General features: G+C 46.9%; 1 protein-coding gene across 3 annotated transcripts in view; it reads left to right on the plus strand.

Annotated features, from left to right (window-relative positions):
- ZNF536 (zinc finger protein 536) overlaps positions 1–24,806 on the plus strand; it is a 282,945-nt gene that overhangs the window by 243,126 nt on the left and 15,013 nt on the right. For all 3 annotated transcript variants that reach the window (XM_079907425.1, XM_079907426.1, XM_079907424.1), the window contains exon 5: positions 17,295–17,447. In XM_079907425.1, coding sequence (XP_079763551.1) covers positions 17,295–17,447 — 153 coding nt within the window. The remainder of the gene's footprint in view (positions 1–17,294; positions 17,448–24,806) is intronic.

Below are 24,806 nucleotides of genomic sequence, written 5' to 3' on the forward strand. Positions count from 1 at the left end.
GAATTAATTCACATCCAAGCAAATACTGGGGACACAAACCAAGCGAGAAATGAGGCCGGAAAGTCCAAGGTGTTTTCAGTCACTTGGTCAGATCTGCCTTTCTCCTTGAAGAAGCCCCAGGAAGAAAGCCCTGGAGGAGATAATCACGGTGTCTTTCACAATGGAAAGGTCAACCGACCTGTGTTTATTGAGTGACTCAGTGGGCCAGCCCTTTGCTCGGCTTTGTAGGAGACTACGAGACAGGCAAACCCACGGGGTACTCTGGGCAAGCAGGCTGGAAGCAAAACGCATAAGAAAAATGAGGGAGCAGCCCGGAGCAGCATGTCATTGTGCAGAGACGTCCAGAAAAGGTTCAGAGGATGGGGCTGTGCCGGGGAGGCCCCGGCAGTGGGGCTGGGTGGAAACACCTGAAGAGGCAGAAAGGAGAAGGCTGGGTGCTGCAGGGTGGAGGTCAGAGTGTCACTGGGAGCTCTCCAGGCCAGCTCAGCAGCAGTGTGTGTGTGTGTGTGTGTGTGTGTGTGTGTGTGTGTGTGTCCGTGTCCCTTTGCTCAGACCAGCAGTGAGTCCTGGACGGGGTCTTTCAAGCATGTGGCTCTCCGGCCGCTCCTCTCTGATCGCTGTCCTTCCCGCCAAGGCCTCTCTGAAATTTGACTAAGGTTGTGAGTGCATGTTTCAGCATTTCTGGATGCAATTTGGTATCATAGCAAAGAATCAAAGGATATTTTCTATCACTTAAAGTATGTTTCTCTCCCTCTTCCTCTGAGCACCTGACCCCACAATCATCGCTGGCTTTGAAATAATAGACCCGTCATAATTATGAGAATTAGTCTGGAGGCTTCTGCCTTATCTGCTCAACTGAGGTTATTGAGGCTGTCTTTAGAGGTGGAAAGGGTGTCCGGGACCATCTCGGCAGAGATGGCAAATTCAGAGAGGGAGCTATGCCTGCCGGGTGGGGGCAGCCAGGTGGCGAGGCTGAGGGAGGGGCCTGGGGAGGAAGAAGCCCCCTCTGCCCAACCCAACAGCCGCTGCTCCCTGGGACCCTGGACCCAGCGTTGTGAAAGCACAGTTTCTCAGGAGAAGCTGGAAAGCAAGATGATGTGTGAAATGCCCCGAATTTGTAAATGTTAAAAACAAATTTAGCAATGAAAACCCTGTGTAATGAACGTTTGAGATCTCCATTAGATGGCTACCCCGACATGCTACAGAAGTGGAAACAGAGGCCCAGGCCTGGAAAAGGACATGGGCTAGGTCATTAAGGTAATGGAAACTTGTGTCCCCTCTGCCTCCTTGGTCCAAGTCCCGAGCCAGTGTCCACAAACATCGGGCTAGGAACTTTCCATCAGTATGCTGCCCGCACTACCTGCTCCTTTCCAGAGGCTTCTGCTTGCCCTTGGCCAGGGATGGCTGGCAGCCTCTCTGTGGCCTTGAACCTGTGTTGCAAAGCCTGCTTTAGTCAATGCTCTGAACTGGCTCTGTGACTGTGCCTTCCAGGTGGTGAGACAGTGGCAACATGGCAGCCCTGGGCAGCATGCAGGGAAGACCAGGGCTCTTATGGAGGGTGGCTTCAATATTCTTATAGAGTATTAAAGGAATAGAGTGAGAGTTAATGCAGAACTCTTTCTTTGGCTTAATTTATTATAAAATATGTGGCTAAAATGTAGATCACACTGCTGTTTTGGATCTCCGTTTTGATTCCCAAAATTGCAATCATGATAGGTGGATTATAACCGTGCTTTAACATACAGATGAGGAAATGTATTCCTGTGCAATTTTCCCCTAAGGAGAAGTCAGAGGATAAGGGGCAGGAGTTTTGAATAACTTTGCAACATTTAGTCGTCTCTCGCGGTTATGGGATAGAAATTAGCATTGTAAGACTATATGTGTTGTGAATGCAGCACTGCTTTGAGTATTAGTGTGGAAGAGCTTCCAAAGGGAACGGAGAAAGCGATTTTCCTTATTAGAAAAAGTCACCACGATCTAATCTAGCAAAGTGGTGTCACCTCGCTAAATTGTTGTAGTTACTTAAAAATATGAAGTGCCAGGCACCCTGCTAGAGGCTGGGGAGGCCACGGTAAACCAGGCGGACCGAAGACTTGCTGGGGTAGTGGGCACAAGCAGTAAACACTGGGTGGCGCACAGCTAGAGGTGAGCTGGGGAGGGGGCAGAGGTGGAGCGATGGGGGGCGGTGAGAATGGCCAGAGGCTCGGGGGCTGCAGGCTGAGGGAAAGGAGCATGCAATAAGCCTCACACAGATGGGAAGCCAGAGTAGTCCTCATTCTGGCGGTGCACGCAGAGCACCCGTGTGGCGAGATGCCCCCAAGAACATATGTCTGGGCAGACTCTTCCTCAGGGCCAGACATTCAGTAGAAGAACCAAACAGAACAACATCCTGATGTGCTGCCCTGGGGCCTGGGCTCTGCTCTGTCCACCAGCACCGGTCCTCGGCCAGCACCCACTCAGCCTCTCCCTCGCACCCCGAGGTTCTGTCTGTCCAGATCATGCCCACCTGCTGCCCCCACCCCAGAATCTGGGCTGGGGCTCTTGAGAGCCGTCAGTTCTGCAGAGCAACACTCAGACTCCCCTTACCTCCCAGGAGAGCTGGCTGCAGCCTCTCCCCTCACAGCACAAGCCCTGGACTCAGTGTTACCAGGGAAGGTCAGTGGAGGAGAATGAAGGTCTTAAAAGAAGAAGGTGGCCTCCTTTGGTTACACTACATGGAATGACCGCCCAGCCTCCCCAGCACCATTCGTTCATTCATTCATTCATGTATCCATCAGTCAGTCAGTCACCAGTGTTTACTGAGCACCTACTCTGTGCCAGGATGTTTTAGGGACATAAGATTGAGAAAAATAGACCCCATCCATCCCAGCTTTTACAGAGTAGACAAGCTACTGGGAGAGATAGAAATTAAGCAGGTATCACACACACATATGGTAAGTACAACCTCTGATACGTGTCATGAAGGTTACGTTCTGGGGTAATCGGGGCTGACCTGACAGTCTGGAAGTCCAAGAATGTCTCCCAAGGAAACAGCATTGGAGCTGAACCCTCAAGAATGGTGGGATCAACCAGGCAAGTTGGAGGTGGTGTTTGGGGTTCGTGTTTCAGGAAGAGGGACCAGAATGTACTGAGATTCCGATGTCCATCAGGGAGAAAGTTCCAATCTCTCTCTTTCTGGAGGGCCAGAAGGGCTTCCTTGGGACTTTTAGATGTTCGAGGAATGCCCTGGACAGATGCAGAGCAGGCGGGGGTGGGAGCGCGTGGCCCCCTGAAGCACTGTCGAGGAAAGCTCCCAGCTCACATCACATCACAGTTCCCAGTCACTGCCCCGTGCCTGAAGGATGGCTCTAAAATTCTTTCTCAGTATTTGGGTCAGGGCATTTTCTGGTCAGAGGGCCTCTGGGGTGCAGGACTGAGGGGCCCAGTGACTGTATGTCTGGGCAGATGGGGTGCTCTGCAGAGATGATTAGAGGCAGCCAGCCTGTCGCCCTTTAACGCCAGCCATCTCGTGGACGGAGCACAGGATGGAGAGGCCCGAGCTGCCCCAAATGGTGAATGCTCGTCTCTCTCCCTGTCATCCTGGTCTAACACCTTCCCCCAGGTCTTCCTCGTTGCCCCCTAGTTACTCACCTCAAAGAGATGTTTGGAGTAAGTGTGTCTTGTCTAGGAGGTGCCTTGGGGGCAGGTGCCAAATAAACTGTAACGTCGGGGTTAGAACACGTGGGTGTGAGTGGAGCCTTGTTCGTGGGTTTCCCACCACAGAGGCTGGTGTCACTTTGCACACTGGAATTGATCTTCCCAGCATGGCAATGTGACTCCTACTTGGAATGTACTGGGGGAGGGGGCTGACCGTAGGCAGGGCTCCTATGATGATGCCATTATATGAGTCATCACCTCTGGTTTATCCTGGTCATCTGTGTGGTGAGTATTACAGACCTGGGTAGGTCAGGGGAACTGTCAGTTGGAAATCTATCAGATGCCCTTTCCTCATATTATCTCATTTGGTTTTCACAAGGGATTGCAAAGTAGCACCGTTATTTCCACTTTACTGACAGTGTTTGGAGTCTGGACAAGGTTAGGAGAAGCATTTACAAAGACATAGCTCTGAAGTCGCAGGGCCAGGTTGGAACCCAAAGCTGGCCATCTCGAAGCCAGTGACTTTCCCACTCTGCTGTGATACCAGTGCAGGATTTAAGGTATATTAAGGCCTTGCAAACAGCCTATCTTAGGAAACACTCAGATTCCTCTGTACTATTATCCAATTATTATCCAGTTATACAAATAATGGTGCTAAAGTTCATGAAGCTTTAGTGGTTTGCTCAGGATCACAGAGTTTAAATTTTAACTCAGATCTTGGCATCAAACACATCTTGGTGTTTTGAGGTGACCCCTTCTGCTCAGCAGTCTTTGCGCATGGCTGGGGGCCGTGGGGACAATTTGCTCTGCTCCCACCACCCGTCCCTCCACAAACAAGGCAGTTTATTCGTGCTCCCTCCTTCCCTGGGGGCTCCTTGGAGAACACACTCATTTTGCTTGTCCCTGGTCAAGATTCCTTTGGACTAGTCTATGGGATTTCTAGCACCTGGAAAGTTACCTTTTAGATACTTTTATCTGTGATCAAAGGAAGAATGAGCAGGGGCTTCCCTGGTGGCGCAGTGGTTGAGAGTCTGCCTGCTGATGCAGGGGACACGGGTTCGTGCCCTGGTCTGGGAGGATCCCACATGCCGCGGAGCGGCTGGGCCCGTGGGCCATGGCCGCTGAGCCTGCACGTCCGGAGCCTGCGCTCCGCAACGAGAGAGGCCGCGGCGGTGAGAGGCCCGCGTACCGCAAAAAAAAAAAAAAAAAAGGAAGAATGAGCAGACTTGACCTTCCTGTTAGAAGCTGCTACCCAGGAGGCTAGTCCCCAGGGGTCAGTTCATTCATTCACGCATCATTCATTCATGCATGTGTTGGTTGAGTGATGGTTGGATGCCTACTAGGTGCCACATGTGGAGGAGGACTCGCAGGCTGGTCCTCTGCCAGTTGCTGGCTAGAAGGAGAAGAACAAAATCCAGACTCTTCACCTGGCCCGAGGAGCTAGTTGAGGGCCCACTCAGGATGTGAACATGACCGGGAGTTATCTGAGGTTTATAACACAGCCTCATCTGTAGTTGAGAAAGGTCACTCCTGTGGTTATCAGAAAGCAAAATTTGTTTTTCTCTTTTTGACTTACTTCACACTGTATGACAGTCTCTAGGTCCATCCACCTCACTACAAATAACTCAATTTTGTTTCTTTTTATGGGACTTGAGGACACAGGGAGGGGGAAGGGTAAGCTGGGACAAAGTGAGAGAGTGGCATGGACATATATACACTACCAAATGTAAAATAGAGAGCTAGTGGGAAGCAGCCACGTAGCACAGGGAGATCATCTAGGTGCTTTGTGACCACCTAGAGGGGTGGGATAGGGAGGGTGGGCGGGAGACGCAAGAGGGAGGAGATATGGGGATATATGTATATGTATGGCTGGTTCACTTTGTTATACAGCAGAAACTAACACACTATTGTAAAGCAATTATACTCCCATAAAGATGTTAAAAAAAAAAAAAAAAGAAAAGAAAAAAGAAAGCAAAGTTGCCGTCAAACCAATCTCTACCGGTGGGGGGGAAACAGCAAAATCTTCGCTGAACGTGTCACAGTTGTATTGGCTAAAGTCCACTGCCCTACCAGCAGCCTGGGGTGGCGTCAGCCTTGCCAGGACACAGACACTGGACTGCTGGATGGGGAGGGCCATTCCCCAGGGCATCGGCTCTAGCTTTGTTTTGCCAACAGGTACCAAGACAATGGTCAGTGGGGTAACCTCGGCTGTCTCCTTGGCTCCTTTCTCTGCTTTGTGGCCTGAGCCAAGTCCGAAGGTTTTGTCCTTTGGAGATCTACCAACAGGAAAAAGAGCTCCAGAAAAATCTTTGTGCTGTGATGAGCAGAGCTGGGTAGAATTTTTTTTTTTTTTTGCTAATTTTTATATGTCAACTAGAATATTTATTACTACAAGGTATTGAAAGTTTCAGCATTTATTCAAAAACATTTAAGTCTTGATCCATTGATAGTATCCATCTGATAAAGGTTCTCAAATTAAAAGGGCTGGATAAGTCAGTGCGACTCAAAAATGGCAGTAACTTCAGAGCTGGCAACTGACACTTGTTTTCTGCCACTGTTTACTCTTCAATAAAAAATGCATATTTACCATAGCAACCTCCAGCTCACGTGGTGCCCTGTCTTACCCGCTACCCTCTACAACAGAATAGCTTCTTAAAGAAACACACACATCCTAATATGCATGCTTTCAGATGCAAAAATGTGTTCTTTATAAGGAAGCCCTCTTTCCTGGGATTTAATACTAATAAACACGTCATCTTTATAGAAATCATTTTGGTCCCATGTCTTAAATTTTAGGGTGTTCACTCTGGAAATCAAAATAGAATTACTCTTGGAAGGGCTTTTGATTATCTTGAGAGTTTGCTGATTATTTATTTTAATACAGTTCTAATATATATATATATATTTGTGGTTATACATATATATATATATATATATATATATATATATATATATAATTTTTTCCAAACTGCAGCCATTAGTATCGTTTGAGAGGGTTTTTTTGGTGTAGATTCTAATGACCTGCCGCTTCATCTGTGATTAAAGATTGTCATCTACATGAAGCTCAATTGCAGCCTGAATTGTTTTTCACTGTTAACTTGGGAGAATTGCCTGGGTTTTCAGAGCTTTGGAGAAACTGCTCCAACCCGGACTTTTCAGGAAGGGAGCATGCCTTCTCATTCTAGACCTTGTGCAGGTGTCAGGCCCCATCGCTTGGGGCTCGTGGAGTGGGGAGAGCACTAAAGCCACAAGCCTCTGCCCTCCCTCCCCAAGCCATCCTTGCTTGCAGGGGTCCCTTTGGCAATATTCATGTTAAAAGCTACTATTAATTGGAGCATATCCTGCACCAGGCACCGTGCTAAATGAATTGTTATGACTATCCCCGTTTTGCAGATAAGGAAGCTGAATGAACCTCAGAGAGGTTATGTAATTTGCCCAGGATTACACTCCTAAGAATTGTTGGAACTTGGTTTTAACCTGAAGCCTTTGATCGCAAATCTGTTCCACTTAATCTGTGATTGGAACCTTTCTGTCAGACGTAAGCTGGAAGGACAAGTGGGAATGGAATAAGGGGCAGTGAGCGGTGCCTCCCTTCTCAGAGTGTTCTCGGGAGATGTCGCATGGCCTCAGTATCAGGAGAGTTTTTTGGTCCACTCTTCCCATTCTGGTTTGCACCTGTGCCTGACAGCCACATACTCCTGTGGTCTCCGTGGATGCTACAACCCTGGGACGGCTGGGTGGCTGTGTGTGTGATGAGAGCTGTGGTCAGTGCCCCTCTGGGGCACCTCAGCAGGCTGGGGGTGGGGCGCGTCTGAACCAGGCCTGGTGGATTTTTTAAATTCCTTTCAGCCACATACAGACCAATCTGAAAAACAAGAACATATTGTGACTCTGTTATGCTTAGTGGCTTTGGGGGAAAATCCGATTGTGAAGTGAGGCAGGGCTCTCCATGGCGGAGTGGCACTGTGACCCGAACTCGGACAAGGAGAATTGCCCAGACCCCACGGCCCGGCCAGCCAATCTGACTGCAGTGTGTCCACGAGCCATTTCATAATTATCCATCATGAATGCCTCCATGCTGCCTTAATAGATTATTTAAAATGGTGCCTGCGCCTCCCATGCAACCTCTAGTCAGCCCCGAACTGTACATACATACAAGCCGGGAGAGGTAATTGCTTATCATGTATCTTTTTGTTCCAGACACTTTTATAAAAGAGTATGTATTATGTATGGTGTGACCTTCAAATGTCAGGAATGTGTTGTGCAATAAACTGTCAATATTTGTGGTTATAAGGTACTAGATGACTTTTACAATAATTGGAACGGCTATATTAAAAGCTTGGATCACTCAGCTGGTTAAAGAGAAAGACACAGGCCGGTGTTCATCAGGGACTTGCCTTCTGCCAACGATTAAATGAAAGATATTGCAAGGTGCTTAAGATGTCTTCTTTGTTTAAAAAAGAATATGGCAAAACATGTCTCCAGGGGGAAGCGTTATCTCCAAATCATCCCTTCTCCTTTCAGTGTGCACCATTCCCCAAAGAAAACTCAGCCCCACAAGTTATGGCGACTGACTAAGTGCATTTTAAAATGATTGGTCCAGCTTGTTCTCAGTGTCATTTAAGTAAGAATTCCTGAAACATACCCGACAGTCAAAGAGATCTCCTCCAATCTTCCCCCCAGCCCCCTCCCCACCCATAAATGAGGGGGCTGTAAATTACCTTAAGAGGATCTTAAAAGCTATAGTTCTTTTAAGAAAATAAATTATGTAGAAATCTTTTGGGAATTTATGCTTTACTGAAAGTAGAGGCTTCTGTAGTCTATAGTTTTGTTTTTTTTTTTAAAGAAAGGAACATGTAATTTAAATTACGAAGAAGGGAAAGCAAAACAAATATTTTGCAATAATTACAGTAGTAATTGGGGCATGGGTTACTTTTAAAGTATCTGTCTTGTTATACTTTTCTATTGATTAATGTTTCTTTATGCATATGGGAGGCTATTTCTTCCAACGCAATGACATCTTCCTTTTAAGCCAAGGAGTGGGCAGATGAAATAGTGGAAGGTTTCCTCAACGACACGCCCCCATCTTCTCAAAAGCTCACTTGTGACCTTGCTGATTAGAGTGCGTGTGTGGTTCCTTCTACCTGGATGGAGAGAGACCCGGGAGACACCCCGAGACCACCTCCTTCAGGAAGCCTCCCCAGGCATCCCTGACCTCCTTCCCCCCTGCTGTTATCACACTCCAGCCCCTGATGGTCTGTGCTGAGCACTTTGGGGCATTTCTGGTATTTTGCTGGTACCCGGGGCCAGTTCCTCCCAGGCTACTCAAAACAGCTTCCCTCTTGTAGTCAGGAGCTGATCTTAGCCTCTGAATTTCAGTTTGCTTGCCTCCTCTGTTTCTTTTATTTATTTTGAAAAAAGTATGTACAGTTTTTTAAAGTATGTACGGTATGGAGCACCTGCTATGAGCTGAGTGCCTACCACGTGCTGGGGGTATAACAGCAAACAGTAATTAATAGTCCCTGTTTGCGTGGAGCTTGTGTCTGGGGGGAGACAGGTGGTAAGCAGACAAATACATAGGTCAGTTAGCATTTGCAGTAGGTGATAGACGGTTTGCTTGAAGGACCAACCAGAGAAAGAGCGCCCCTGGAACCTGGAGTCAGGGAGAATTCCTTCAGACAGTATGGTCAGAGACGCCTCTCCCAGAAAGGGCCTGTGGACTAAAGCCTGAGTGAGAGTGTCCGTGTGAATTCTGGGGGAAGAGAATTCCAGGTGGATGAGGCATCAGGAACAAAGTCCTAAGTTGGGTACCAGCCAGGAAGGCTTGAGGAAAACAGAAAGATGGAGGACTGGAGTAGAGTCAGGAGTTGGGATGAGGTCAGAGCAGCAGCGAGGGCCACTTAGGTGGGGGTTGGAGACCACAGGTGCTGGGGGTTATTCTAAAGAGCAATGGAGCCAGTGGCCTTCCCTCCCCTGCACATAACCGGGCTTTTCCCAGGAGATGGCAGCCCCCTGGGCCGTCCCTCTCCAGACTTATCCTCCTGCCTGGTTCTTGTCACCCAGGCCAGTTCATAGGTGATGCTGCTCTGCCCTGGTTCACCTGAACAGTTTCTGGGATGGATCCCTGCCCACCAGGCCAGAGGGAAGAGAGGGGTGTGCAGAACCCAAAGAGACCCATCACACCAGATGTCTTGTCAAAGGTTGATTCTGTGAGTCCCAAATCCTGCCTGCTGCGTCCATGGTCACAGTTCCCAGGCTGTGGACTAAAAGTGCCTACCCACAGCTGGCCCTGAGGGCCTTGGGAGAGCTGGCAACCCAAGGATTACAGAGGATGTTGTCAAGGGCAACATCACACAATGCCAAAGGGAAGAGACCCCATGGGTGGCCCAGTCACCAGCGGATGGGGTTGGGGGGACGGTTGTTCGGAACACTCCCCTGACAGTTAAGAAAGGGCTCTCTGGGTTTGGTAAAACCAGAAACACATTTGGCCCACAGTGCTTGATTTTGAAGCCCTTGTGTATTTTAAGGGAAATTTAATCCATATGTTTCTGATTCATTTTCACTTAACTCATCAAAATGTTGCTTTAGAGAAGCTATTTGAGATCCTAGTATCTTATATTTTTTTCTCCAAATTTTAGCCTTTTAGTGACCTATTTCCCCAATTCTAGAAATCCTATCTTGCTAACAGCAAATGGAGCTCTACACAGTTTTGAGTTTGGGTCAGAGGTGAGGAAGGTGATGATGGAGGACATTCACCTCTGCTCCCTGAGATCTGTCACGAGCTCGGGCCTTGCCAGTGAGCCCAGCCTGGTCCCCGGTCCTAAGAACCCACAGGGAAGCTGGCTGTTGCCTTTTCACAAGTGGTCATCCTTTTCTAAAATAGCTCTCTATTTAAACAAATACTTTTGCCAATCCATATTAATGCTTAACTGTTTAACATTACTATATATGGCCATCATAAACCAGAGAACTTTGATGAAACAACAGAGACACCAAATTAATATGGACCCAAGGCATGACTGATGTGTTCCAAGAGTTAAGTACAATTGTTTACAGTAATATTATCATTTTTATGCATACCATTAATTTAAAATCACTTTTAAAAATAAAAGGAACTCTTCATCAGGAACCTCCACCACAGTAATCATTGTTTTGAGTCTTTATTTTACAGTTTTTAAAATAAGGGAAAGTGTTAAGCTTTTAAGAGGAACTATACATTCCTCTGGATTTTTCCTGCAAGGTATTACTTTTCCTCCCCTGAATAGATCTTAAAACACCGGTATATGTGGGCAAAGATATTAATAAAGATGTGATTTTTTGGTGTCATGGTCACACTTTAGACTCCACAAATTGTTTTTTCCTTCATTAATGAAGGGAGATCTGTGCTTTTGAGATGCTCTTTGCACAAGACAGACTTTTAGAATGAACTGCACGACTCATCTGGGAAAACGTGTTTACTGTTATAGTAGGAGTTCCATAGAAATTAAAATACCGTGGCCTTTTATGTCATAAAGTAGTAAATGCCCAGGTATGCAGACAGCTCCCTTACCCATCTGAGGTTGCTGGGATACTCTCCATTCCCTGCACGGGCTTATCATCATCATCAACGTCATCATTGCAATTTTCTTTTAATAAAAATCTTTCCAAAATGTACTTTTGGGCACGTGAAGGGTAAAGCTGCTCGGCAGGATGAGGTGAGCACTGAGAGTATGTGCACAATTTAAAAAGAAACCTCTCTTTGCTTTTTCTCTTTGGTCCCACTCTGCCTCTTTTGGTCTCTCTGGACCTTGTTCTCTGTCTCATTCTGTGAATTAATAAGACTACCTAGAGGATTGGGTATAAACCCGGAAGACCTCACCAGTAGAAGGTTCACACTTCTTAGCTCCTGAGTCCTCCCACTGTGACAGCTCTCCGATCTCCATGACTTAACAGAACCAAGATTTTTTTCTCATTCATGCGCAGTCTGGCTCGGGTCAGCCCCCTTCCATCTGGTGACGCAGCCATCGAGGCATCGTCTGTTTTGCGATCCTGCCCCCTCAACCTTTGTGTTGCAAGGGTAGGGTGGCCAGGGAGGACAGGGAGACAGTAAGGGGCACACTGTCTCTCCTCTGAATCGCTTCCAGCCATTGGCTGGACTAGTCAGTGGTCCCAACTTAGCGCAAAGGCAGTTGGGAAAAGTAGGCTCTCGTGGAATACATAGGAGCACGTACTATCCCTTTCATGGTCGTTTCCTCCCATATCTCTAAGAGCCAGCCCTGTTGCTTATTTGGCTTAGATTGGGCTAGGGTGGGTGAAGGAAAGGCCACAAAGAGGGTGAAGACAGCCTGCAGTGGGCTTGGGGCTCTTCCAGCATCGCAGGATTACAGGGAGCCGAGGGGAAGGGCCAGTAAGTCCAGCTGGGGTGGGGTGAAAGGATTTGCCTGAGGACAGCCAGGCCCCAGGGACCCAGAAGCAAAAGATTCTGCCTCCTGACTCCTGAGGCAGCCTTCTTTCAAACAAGACAATTTTAAAGAGGTACCGAGGAAGCTCAGTGTTTAAAGATAAACTGGGGGGAAATCTACCCTTAAAATACAAAATTATTTCATAAACCAAGTATTTAAATTCCAAACCAATATGTGAGTGAGGTTAAGTATATAAGGAGACACCCATAGATTCAAATCATATTTGCGTACAAGATAGCCAGTCTCAGGGCTGGATTCAGACAGCTGCTGATGGTACTGTATGTGTGTCTAGGCTTTAACGTTTGAGAAGTTATTTGTCTTTCTTTCTAAGCATCTGATTCTTTGTCTATCCAGGGCTGCCAGTTTGTGGCGGTTGCTGATGAGGATTCCAATATGATGATCCATGACCTTTTTTTTTTTTTTTTTTTGCGGTACGCGGGCTTCTCACTGTTGTGGCCTCTCCCGTTGCGGAGCACAGGCTCCGGACGCGCAGGCTCAGCGGCCATGGCTCACAGGCCCAGCCGCTCCACGGCATGTGGGATCTTCCCGGACCGGGGCACAAACCCACGTCCCGTGCATCAGCAGGCGGACTCTCAACCACTGCACCACCAGGGAAGCCCTCCTTGACCATTTTTAGTCCCCCGGCCCCTCCTTCAGCCCACAGATATGGAACCTCCCTCCTACCCTCCCTCTGTGAATTCTCAGGGAAGGTAATGAACCTTAATGTCACCTTGGCCTAGGCCAACCTTGCTATACACTCAGAGGCTTAGAAGCAGCAAATGGAAATGTAGGAGACATGGTTTCTGACCTTGAGATGACAAAATTAGGAAGGTCAATTGTCTGATGTCCCCCACCCCCAAATAATATATCTTTTTTTAATTGAAGTATAGTTGAAGTACAATATTATGTAAGTTATATATATCATATATAAGGTGTACAGTATAGTGATTCACAATTTTTAAATGTTATGCTCCATTTATAGCGATTATAAAACATTGGCTGTATTCCCCGTGTTGTACAATATATCCTTGTAGCTTATTTTATACCTAATAGTTTACACCTCTTAGTTCCCTACCCCTATATTGCCCTTCCCTCTTCCCCTCCCCACTGGTAACCACTGATTTGTTCTTTATAACTGTGAGTCTGTTTCTTTTTCTTTTATATTCAGTAGTTTGTTGTATTTTTTAGATTCCTCATGTAAGTGATAACATACAGTATTTGTCTTTCTCTGTCTGACTTATTTCACTTAGCATAATACCCTCCAGGTCCATCCATGTTGTTGCAAATGGCAAAATTTCATTCTTTTTTATGGCTGAGTAGTATTCCATTATATATATATGTGTGTGTGTGTCACATCTTCTTTATCCATTCATCTGTTGATGGACGCTTAGGTTGCTTCCATATCTTGGCAATTATAAACAATGCTGCTATGAACATTGGGATGCATGTATCTTTTCCAATTAGTGTTTTTGTTTCTTTTGGATATATACCCAGGAATGCAATTGCTGGGTCATACAGTAGTTCTAGTTTTAGTTTTTTGAGAAACCTCCTAAATTCTTGAAACAAAACTTGAAATGATTGGATCCATGTCCTCTTTTTTATCTAACCACTCTCAGCTTGTAGGAACAGGAGAAAGCTTGCAGAGTTTTTGATACCTACTACAATTCACCTGTTCTAGGCTGAAACTTGGGAAGGGTTGCATGCATAGTCTATGTTCCTCTGGAATATTATTTGCTGCCACCATATGTAAGACATCCATTCCTGAAGAATAGATCACATATTATTTAGTGGGGTCAAGAAAAGAAACAGGGGTCCCAGGAGTTACTTCTCATCCCTTTCCCCATCCTATGAGAGCCAGAGCACACCCAGTCTGAGGCTGTGTTGCCTGTAGCCAGATGCCCCAACTCTCAGGGACACCCCAGCCTCTAGGAGCTGGCAGCGCTCCTTTCACAGAGAAGCAGGAGGAACGGCCAGTGGGGCTGAGGCCGACCTCTGTTCACACGCCCACCTTCAGCGTCCTCCACACATTTAGAGAAAGTGTCTGATCAGAGGGAAGAGATACTGCAGATTTTAGGAAAAGGAAAATTTCTTTAAAAGCTCATACCAATCCAAAAGCGGCCTGACAAAGGACCACAGGTGTCATTTTTATGATGCTTCTTCCTTTCTGTCGTGTGTTTCCTGGAAGGGCTGGGGAAGGGCTGGTCTGTCCGTAAGCAGGACCCGTGGTTCTTCCCCGGCCAGCTGTGTGTGGCCACAGGCAGAGCCTCGGGACTCCATCTGGGGAGCCTTGCAGAAGGACAGCTGCTAGTGCTTTTACGCTCTGGGCGGGTAGAGAAGGAATCGGAGAGCAGCCTCTGTCTTCCCCTCTGACTGAGCCCCTTGAGCTCTCAACGGGGCTGGGCTCGGTTTAGCGCACCTTGTTCCTCGATACCCGTCCAGGTGTAGGCAGGGACCCACACACAGGCCCTGTGAGTGTGCGGCTCAGCGGGCCTTCCTCTGCCATCACTGACTGACTGTACTTGGCTTTCAGCCTCTCCGGGCACTTCCTGGGACCACCCACAATTCCCCTTCATCGTTGCTCAAGTTTGTTTTTCTAGTTGGATTAGTCTAAGAGTAAACGCCATAGGCCTTCTGGCCCTCCAAAAAAACAAAACAAAACAAAACAAAACAGAAACAGAAAAAACATTCTGTGTAAAGTGAAAATTAGACTCTTAAATCTGCAAAGAAAGCTGTTTATCTTACAAATTCATTCTTTTTATTGGGCCACACATATCCAAGATAGAAAGATAAAAGGAAAACAGATACAGGCCATTGCTTAGAGTGACATATAGTGAGATACAGCTCATCCTCACCTTCTGTAAAGCCGGCGGGAGCGCAGGGCAGCGGCCTTATCTGTCTATTTATCTATATTGTGCCCTGGGCCGGGGCTCACCAAAAGCTGCAGTGGAAATATGTTCCCCACACTCTCTATTCTCTTCTGTTGGACAGCCCTGCCTTGGACTGCTCCCCAGGGGCTCCGACGGAGGAGGATCTGGGGAAGGTGCTCAGCTGCAGACCGTGGGACACGAGGACAGGCAGGGATGCAACATCAAAAACCCACACCTGCCTACTCCTGTCCTGAAGTCAACACTTAGTTCTGCTCATCATTCAAATGGACAGCTCATGGCCTCCTACCTTAAATAGGGTGTCTTAACCCTGTTGCAGGGAGCACTTGGCAGAATTTTAATCAGGCTCGTTGTTATTTTAAGCTGACCTCATGATACCACAAAAGGAATGAGTAATGCTGGGAGGGCAAATGCAACAGGTTTGGGGTTGGTGTGGCTTGGGGGTGGTGGAGGGAGATGGGTAAGAGATGGCCTCTCAGCTGTTTATAACTAGGATGCGGTTGACTTGGAATTGGCATCTGGCATCTGGCCATTGTTCTCCTGGGCTCTCAACAGACTGGCTCTTTAAGACAGAGGTGGTGGCAGCCCTGGTGGACTTGACCTGCGGACAGGGACTTCCTGCTAGGACTGCATGTGGGACATTTGTTTGCCGTGACCTGGCAACACTCTCTTGTGCCTGTTATCCCTTATCAGCAGCCCAATAGCCATCTTTGGTAGTCTCTCCACAGTCATGTGGACAACCACAAAGCTAGTGCCAGGTCGAGTGAGTTCTAGATGTGGATGAACTGTGTCCCCCTCCCTGTGTAAAATTACGAGGAAAAAAAAAAAAGCTGGGCAGTTAGACCTTTTGAACAGCTTTTCCAAGGATGGTTAGAAGAGTTGTGGAGAATAGGATTAAAAGTGAGCCTTCAAGGAAAATTTCTAGGGTGATGATGCCATCGTGCACAGTCCAAATTCAGAGAGGATGCTCGAAGCCAAAGGGTTTCCACGGTTGCACCGAGCAAACATCCAAATAAGAATTAAGTGCGACTGCCTTCATCTTGTTCATGGCCTGTAAGTCTGTCCCTTTTGGCTGTGAGCAGAGAACACCAGGAACGGATGTTGAAGAATAAAAGCAATTTGCATTTTCCATTGCTTGGAAGGTACAAATCTTGTTTTTTTTTGCTCTCTGCAGAACTCACAGGTCTGCTTATTATCCCAGAAGGTCCCCTTGTTCTCATGGTGAAATCTACCAGGAGACCTAGAGGGTGGGCCGGAAGCTGCGGCCAGGACCCTGCCAGCCTCGGGAGCTTGGGTTATGTGCCAGGCGGCAGCCTCCAGCCCTGCGGGGAGGCCAGAGGAGAAGGCTTGCCTGCCTCCCCTTCTCGAGATGCAGAGTCCCAGCTCCTGCCCTGCTCCCCTGATGTCGCCTCTTTGACAACATGATGTCAGGCCTCGGGTGTTGCAATAACATATCCTCCAACCACTAGATATTTTCACAGTTTTATTTACTATTATGTCCCATCATTTCTGTGCAGAAGGCAGCCGTATGTAAATTTTATTCCATTTTCTAATGGTTTGGGTTACATAACAAATAACAGCAGGAAGGAAAATTTGTATTGATACTTTACAGAGGAAGTTCTCAGGTCACTGCACAAAGATTTAACTGCAGTGCTCTAAGTTTATGGGAGTTTTGCAGCTGAGTTTCTGCACATGACTTTGAATATGTCACTATATGTTTATCATGGGCTAATTGTGGAACCGCATTTCCATACTTTTTCTTCTCCCTTTCATGAGATTACACCAGCCAGCGATGGAGGCAAGACTCTACAAGGAAGAAATGATCAGTTTGGGATAATTTTCTTTCCTGTCCCAAAATAGCTGTACGTCTGCATGTCTTGGGGACTCAGCCAAGACACATTTTTTTTCATTTGTTGCCTGATATAATGCAAATGTGATTTCGATCCTATAGCAAACTCTCCAGCTAGTCCATATTATAAATTAATCAGACTCAACAACCACCAACATTTTTAAACTTTTGAAAAAAAATGTTTAATAGGAGCTAAGCAAAAGAAGAAATCAAACCAGCTGCTGACACAGCTGTTTCTTTTCTTGTTTAATTCAGTTCAATATAAAGGTACCATATGCTGCTTAAAATGATGATAGGAAAGATGAAATAATTTAAGAGAATAACAAGAAAATACGTGAATTGTCAGCATTCTGTCAGATTGAAAGAATGAAATAGACAGGTGTACTATTGACACGTTTAGCCTTGTGTGGTGTTGGCAGTTTTGGTGCGAACAACTTCTGACATGTGCTGAAGTGATGTGAGAATATTTCTCCTCCATTGCAGACATTGGAGAGGAGGCTGGGAGATCTGCCGGCGTCCAGCAGCCCGCACTGCTTCGAGACAGGAGCCTGGGCTCGGCCATGAAGGACTGCCCGTACTGTGGGAAAACCTTCCGGACATCCCATCACCTAAAGGTCCACCTGAGGATACACACAGGTGAGGGATCCAGGTGCACAGCTCGAAGGAGGAGGCCCAGGGCTGCCATGCCCCTGTCCTCGGTCCACCCTCTGTGGGCCTATCCGTGCACCATTGTGTGGGTCTGAACCGACGCTAACGACCCAGTTCTTTACTCCATACTCACCCCCCTGAATGACACATGGACATGTGGACATGGATCTCCCATGGTCCAGGCCTGGGATGATGATGCTTTGTCCGAGGCCCTGTGACATTTTGCTGATGGCATCCTTCTGCTGCACTGAAGTAGCACCTCCCACATCCTCACATGGACCAGGGGTCTTTCAGGTGCAAATGATGAGAACCCAGCTCAAACTCTAAATATACAAGGGCACGTAGGAGGTCTTTGAAGGCAGGCTGGCTTCTAGCCCAGCTGGGGTTACGTGCCTACACCTGGGACTGGATAGATGGAGAGGAGGGTGGGTGGCTCTCCACTGGGTCTCCTCAAAAGAAAACTCGAGACGCTCTTAACCAAGCCACTGGACCACTGTGGTCATTTCCCCTGTTACGGCGTTGTCCGAGCCCCTCAAGGTGAGGGCTTCTCTTGGTCTCTCTGTCTTGTCTCTCGGTCATGGTTCTTGTGAGCTTTTCTGCTAGTTGTTTGCACATTGCCAATACAAAAAAAAATCTCTCTGACATATGGACACCTCCATTTTCTTTGATTTTTCTCCTGACACTTTATCTATTGGAGTGTGAGCTGCTTCAGAGGATAGACAAATATGCCATCTATTTTCAAAAATAATTGTGGTCTGTTTCCCAAGGAATCAATAAAGCTTAGGGTTGTGAAGGATATTTAGTGTGTACGGGCCTCATGTGCAGCATGTGGTTAAAGACAAGGCGCCCTCACCTGGACCCTCACCTGTGCCTGCAAATCTCCCTGACACCCAGAGGAGCCCTGAGGACAGGTGGCAGTGGGATGGGCTGCTGTCTTTATTCTCAGCCTGGGTGCAGTTGGGCATCACCACTGTCCCTCCCTGTCCTGGAACACTTCTCTCATGGGGTCACCCCAGGGCAAAGAGGGGTCTCCTAAAATTACGTGCCAAGCTTGCTCACTCTCCAGGGTCCATGGGACCCGACCCACCTTGCCCATCTTCACCCTTATCACCACCCTGCGACCCCATTGCCTTCTTCCTGCTCCTCCAATGCAGAGTGCTTGCTTCTGCCGCAGGACCTCTGCACCTACTGCCCCCTCCACCTGGAATGTTCTTCCTCCAGGTGGTCACTGGGGGCTTAGCATCATGTGATCTCTTCAGAGAGATTGCGTGACTACCCTGCCTGAAATATCCCTCATGCCCCTGCTTTATTTTCTCCATAGACTTAACACCTTCTGAAATTATCTTGTTCAGTTCAGTTGTTCATTTCCTTCTGTGTTGTCTGTCTTCCACCAAGTAGAATGTGAAGGTGTAATATTATCCATCTATTTAATTGCTGTAGAACCCCAGGGCCTACAAGAGCACCTTGCAGTAAACTGCAGCTTACGGGGGCATGGTACATTTATTTGAGAGGTTGAATGACAGAACAAATAAGTGAGTGACCCTACTCCTGCAATGCCTGCCCTGTGACAGGTAGCACAGAGGGGACAAGTGCAGTGGGGAACATGGACCCTTCCCTAGGGAACCTGTGGTTCTTTGGGAAAGGTACCCTGCACACGTGAGCTGGTCAGAAGCCACAGTGTGGCAGCCAGGCTGCAGGTGCTAGATTTCTGGCTATGGATGGAAGACCTTTCCGCAGGAGCTTCATGAGGAGTCCCTTAGTTCCTGCCTCAGGGCCTTTGCACTTCTCTGTAAGATAGGTCACCAGCTTGCACCCTCACCTTCAGAGTTTGGCACCAATGTCCCCTTCTCAGTAAGCTCTTCCCAGTGATGGGGCTCAAGGAGAGGCAGCTCAGCTTTCTCAGATCATGGTAATTTCCACTTTCCTCCCCAGGTTGGAGCCGGGTCCCCTAGTGTTGTGGTGGTTGGGAGGGACCCACAGACCGTCAGGACATGGGAGACAGTCCACCAGGGCACCCACGGTCTCACTGCCTACAGGAGTGTGGAGACCTGGCCAGGCGGGTGCTGTGATACTTCCCTTTCATGTGATGTGGATACAGGCTCCTGGGCCAGGTTTCCCAGGTTCAGGATGGCTCACAACAGGTGAGGCCGGCCCTGCCGGGGAGTGTGGGTCTGGAAGGAAAGGGGCAGTGCCTCCCAACCAGGAGCTCTGCTGTCCCTGGGGGCCCCTACCCCCATCAGCTTGCCTGTGGTTCGAGTGGAAACGCCACAGAATATTCTTGGTAAATTAGGACTGAAGCTGGCAGAAAGAAGTCTTGCTGAACCTGGGTAGAAACAAATGGATACTGTTTTTAGAAGTTTTAAAGCTTGAGAAAGATTATGTTTTTCCAAACTTCTGCTTCTTTTGCGTCACAAACTTCCGAAGTTTGTGATCGATAGTCTTTGGAGACACAGAGAGAAGCAAGACAGGGCCACGGACAGAGGCATTCCAGAAACTTCCCAGAATAAGGGTGAAAATGAAAGAAGCCATGGAAACATCACACCACCAGCCCTCCTCGGAAACAGAATTTGCAGTGTTTAAAAGGCAGAATGGTAACCAGATAAAGATCAATTTCCTTTTATCAAAGAACAAAGAAGTTGGAAAATGCTTACACTTGCGCTTCTGAACAGAACAGAAAGTGTTACACGTTATAAATCACCAAAGTAAAACATCCATTATGACAATATAAAAGTGTAGATTACGTGTAATTAAAAATCAAAATCAAGTGGCTTGTTAATGAATGAGTTAATAGGGGCCCCAGTTGTGGAGATGTCCTGTACTGCCTTCCCCTTCCTCTTTGCGGTTTTGTATTTCCCAGTGACATGGCCAGAGGACAGCAGTCTCCAAAATAGAAGAGTTGTTTTCCAAGATGCCATCTTTTGAAGTTTTTCTATAATGGACCCATACGAGCACATTAAAAATCCAATGTGTAATAAATATATTTTAATTGGTCTGGATATGAGGTGGAACATTCTCTGTGTCTTTCTGTCCTACTCCATCTCTATGGGAAGTTTTGATCGTATAGCATCAACTCTGATAAAAACACTTTCCATTATTAACTCCACTACATTAACTCAGTTACTGCTCTTCTTCTCCCAACACCTGTTTAGTAGAGAGGTTCTGAGCAGATGCACCAGTCAGGTTGCTTTGAACACCTGTGGGCTGGGCAGAGCCTGCAGGTAGCAAGAACGTTTCTGTTGGCCCCCAAGCTCCAGCCAGGTCCATGCGTGATGGAGGGGAGGCACCCAGAGTACCCTCACATCCTAGGGGCTGCCCCTCTCCGGCTCCTGCAGGGCAGACGTTGATTGCTGCCCACACAGGGAAGGCTGAACTTCTCTCCTATTTGAAGGTTGGGCTGATTAGGACCCAATCACTGGACGTGTGCGATTTGTCTTCTAGAGTACGCTGCCGGTGATCGGAATTCAGAGCCAGTCAGTAAGGAGACTTTGTCAGTTAGGGTTCTCCAGGGAAACAGTGTGCGTGTGTGTGCATGTGTGTGTGTATACACATCTATGTACATGTACATATATACGCATCTATATACATATACATACATATCTATATACATATATACACATCTATATACAAATATATACACATCTATATACAAATATATACACATCTATATACAAATATACACACATCTATATACATATATAGATACATCAATATACATATATAAATATACATATATATACAAATATATATCTAGACATATATATACACATCTGTGTACATATACATATATACACATCAATATATATATACATATAGAGAGAGACAGAGAGAGAGAGAGAGGTCTTTATTATAAGGAATTGGCTCACTTGATTATAGAGGCTGAGAAGTCCCCTGATCTGCAGCTGGTCAGCTGGAGGCCCCAGAGAGTGGATGGTATAAGTCCCAGTCTGAGATGGAGTCCCAGCTCAAACAGAGAGCTCCCTTACTCAGATCTGTTCTATTCAAGCCTTCCACGGATTGGATGAGGCCCACCCGCACTGGGGAGGGCAATCTGCTTTCTCAGTCTACTATTCAAACGTTACTCTCATCCAGAAACACCCTCACAGACACATCCAGAATATGTTTGACCAAATATCTGGGCAACCCTTGGCCCTGTAAAGCTGTTGCATAAAATTAACCATCTCAAAGATGCGTCAGCAAGCGCTTAGTCATCCCATGCAACAGGAGGCGGGGATGCCCCCAGGTGGCCCCTGGCCGAGGCCAGCCAGTCATTCCTTTACTGGCTGCCTGCAAATGTACTCCATCCGTTCCCTCACTACCCCCTCCTCTAGGTACTACATTGGGGATACTCTGAAGGGTCCAGTGTCTGTTTTGTGCAGGAGGTAGTCAGGCGCTGATCAGTTCCTGAAAGGCTGGAGGGGGTGTGCATTCCCCACAAGCCCCAGGAGGGTGTAACACCCCATGTGATGACCCACCTGTGTGTCAGGTTTCCCAGGGGGAGCCTGTTGTCTCAGGAAGACCATTTTAGAGAAATATAATAAGCAACCTCACTCATGAAAACTTGGAGGCACTAAAGTTCAGAGACCAATTAAAAATAAATCTCATTAGTTTTTTCCCCTCTCAAACTATGCTAGTGGTTTATTAATCTGGTTTTGATTTGCTGCATGTGTTGGTCTGGCCCTGAGTTGGGCATCTCTTTATGGACTAGATTTGTACAGGGAAGCCAGCCGTGGTTCTCCAGGGGTCTCAGGGTGGGCTGAGGGGCATGCCCAGCACTGCCCACCCTACTGGGTGCTGCCTCAGTGATAGAGCGGCTGAGCGCTGCCCGGGTGGGATGCACGGAGTGCCCTCCTTGGCTCTCACCTGCATTCTTGGCACCAGACCCGAGGCTCCTCTGTCCTGATGGAGCCAAAGGGGACTGTGGAGGTGAGAAGGCTTCTCTCCTGCAGCCCCTCCAAAGGGTTGTGTGCCCTCCCTGTGGGGAAGGCACAGCCTGGGAGTTTTCTTGCCTCATGACTGAAGCTGTCTACACAGCATGACAGCAACTGGCTGCCCACAGAAAAATTCAGCCAACGAGGATAGTATAACATCAACAATGACAGTAACTGTAGTCACCACTCTCTGTGCACTCACGTGTGCAAGCACCGCTTGCTGCTCGTGGATTATTACTATTCGCCCCTTAATCCTCACAGCACTTTGGAGACCAGGTTCCAAATCCCCCCTTATCCTGCCCCGTCCCCTTTGCAAGGGGAGGGAACTGAGCCTCAGAGACGTGAAGCTACCCACCCAGAGTTGCCCAGCGTTGATTACAGGTCATACTCCAGATCTGCCTATTTAGAATTCCATTCTATTAACCACTGCACTGTATTGCTATTTTTACTTTTCTGGGTGAATTTTTGGCTTGTTTTAGGGAATTAATGCAACATTTCTTTGACAGTGTGTGTCCACACCATAACCAGCTGGAGGAAAGGAAGTGACTTGTACCCACAAGGTGTGTTGACGCAGCCTCCCAGCGATTTAAAAGGGAAGTACTGTGCACCCTGGCTCCTCCTTGCTCCCTAACTCAGACTGGCCTGAGGCCTCCTTGACCCGCTTGCCTCCAGTTCCCACCAGCCCAATGAGCTTAGGGAGGCGGTGGGGCAAGGAAATGGCTACTGTGGCTGGTGGAGGCCCCCTGACCCCTGGCATGGAAAGTGGGGTGGAATTAGACGCTGGCATAGTGGAGATGATAAACTCCTGATGCCTTTTTGGAAACTGCCTTTCAACCAAGCAGCGACTGGTCTGTGGATGTGGGTGGAAATGAAAGTTCGGCCCGCCTAAGCTAGGTGCCTTCAGCCTGATACACACACAGCTTACCTTTGATGCTTTTGCGTCTCCTCTTCTGGTGAGGTTACCAGGCTGTTTCAACATTTATAAAAGCACATTGAATAAATGTTCAGAAAAGGATTGGTTAAAATGGGCGCTCTTCCCATTTCCTCTTCTAAAAGGAGAGCATTGAGTTATTCTTAGTGGGGGACAGATACCTGCGTAATGATGAGAAAACAAAAAGACCCATTTGCCCGAAAGGAGACGATTCCTTTTTTTCTTTTTGTTTTGAATTAAAATTCTGTCGTTTTTCTAAGATGAACTAAAAGCCCATTTCCTTCTTCCACAGTCCCCCATCCTTGCTTTTCCTGCCTTAATGACATCCCAAACTTTTGTTGAAAATAATTGATTGAATTTAAATTTCCTTAAAAGTTTAAAAGGTAACGTTACAGTATAAATTTCCTACCAAACACTAAGTAGGGAAATATCCATTAGTGAAATTAACTACAGTTTCTAGGTAGCTAACAATGTACCGTATACAGTAGGGCATGTCTAATGAACACTGCAGTGGGTGATATTTCATTATACAAATTAATGCTCACATTTTAATGGGAAAGTCACATAATGAATCTCGGCTTCAGTGACAGCAATTAGAGACACAGATTGTCCCCTTCTGGACAAGGCACTGTTTAGCAATAAGCAGCTGTGTGAAAAGTCTTCAGGTTTACAACATATATATGCTTTGGGGGAATTAGTGTACAATTTATATTAATGTACTGAAGCTTCTCTGCAAAGGCACGACCGTATTTATCTCTCCTGGTATTAACTAAGTAAAGACATGTAGAAAGACTAAATAAATATCAAATAGAGGATGCAAATACGGGAAAATATTAGGTTACCCAACTTAAAAGTGAAAACACTTTTGGGGTTTTAACACACACACACGAGAAAGTTAGAAACATGAAGCCCTTCTTAAAAGCTTGATAAAGGGATTTCCAACGAGAATAAAATGAATCCCCCTGTTATTTTTGGAGAAGCACTATAGGGAACTTGCTCTGAATAGTTCCAGAATAACTCCCCAGAACAGTGAGGTTTCCTTGAATATCAAGTGCAAAGTGAGGCTCAGAATGATGAAAGACATGACCATGTAAAAATAGGTACAATGAACTAATTAAACCACTTGGTCATATATTTCTTAAAATTTATGATACAACGACTTGGAGAAGTTATCAATGATATTCCAGAATTGAATATACATCTTATGCCATGTGTCAGTGGGTAGCTGGTTTAATGTAAGATGGTTCCAATAATTTCATTAGACCATGGAGTGATGAACTGATGATTTTTTAAATTTATTCCGCCTTTTCTAGCAAAACTCCCTTTTCTAGAAATGCATTGTTTGGGCCCACTTCTTATTCCTTTAAAATATTGTGAGAAGTTTCCCCACAGAAACCTACTGTTGTGGTTCCCTGCTTCCTTTGGTAGGTGAATGGCTCAACACTGGTCATCCTTTTCCCAGACACAAGTTTCATAGACCAGACCTGG

The sequence above is a fragment of the Stenella coeruleoalba genome, assembly GCF_951394435.1.
Source record: "Stenella coeruleoalba genome assembly, chromosome: 20".
Classification (NCBI taxonomy): Eukaryota; Metazoa; Chordata; class Mammalia; order Artiodactyla; family Delphinidae; genus Stenella; species Stenella coeruleoalba.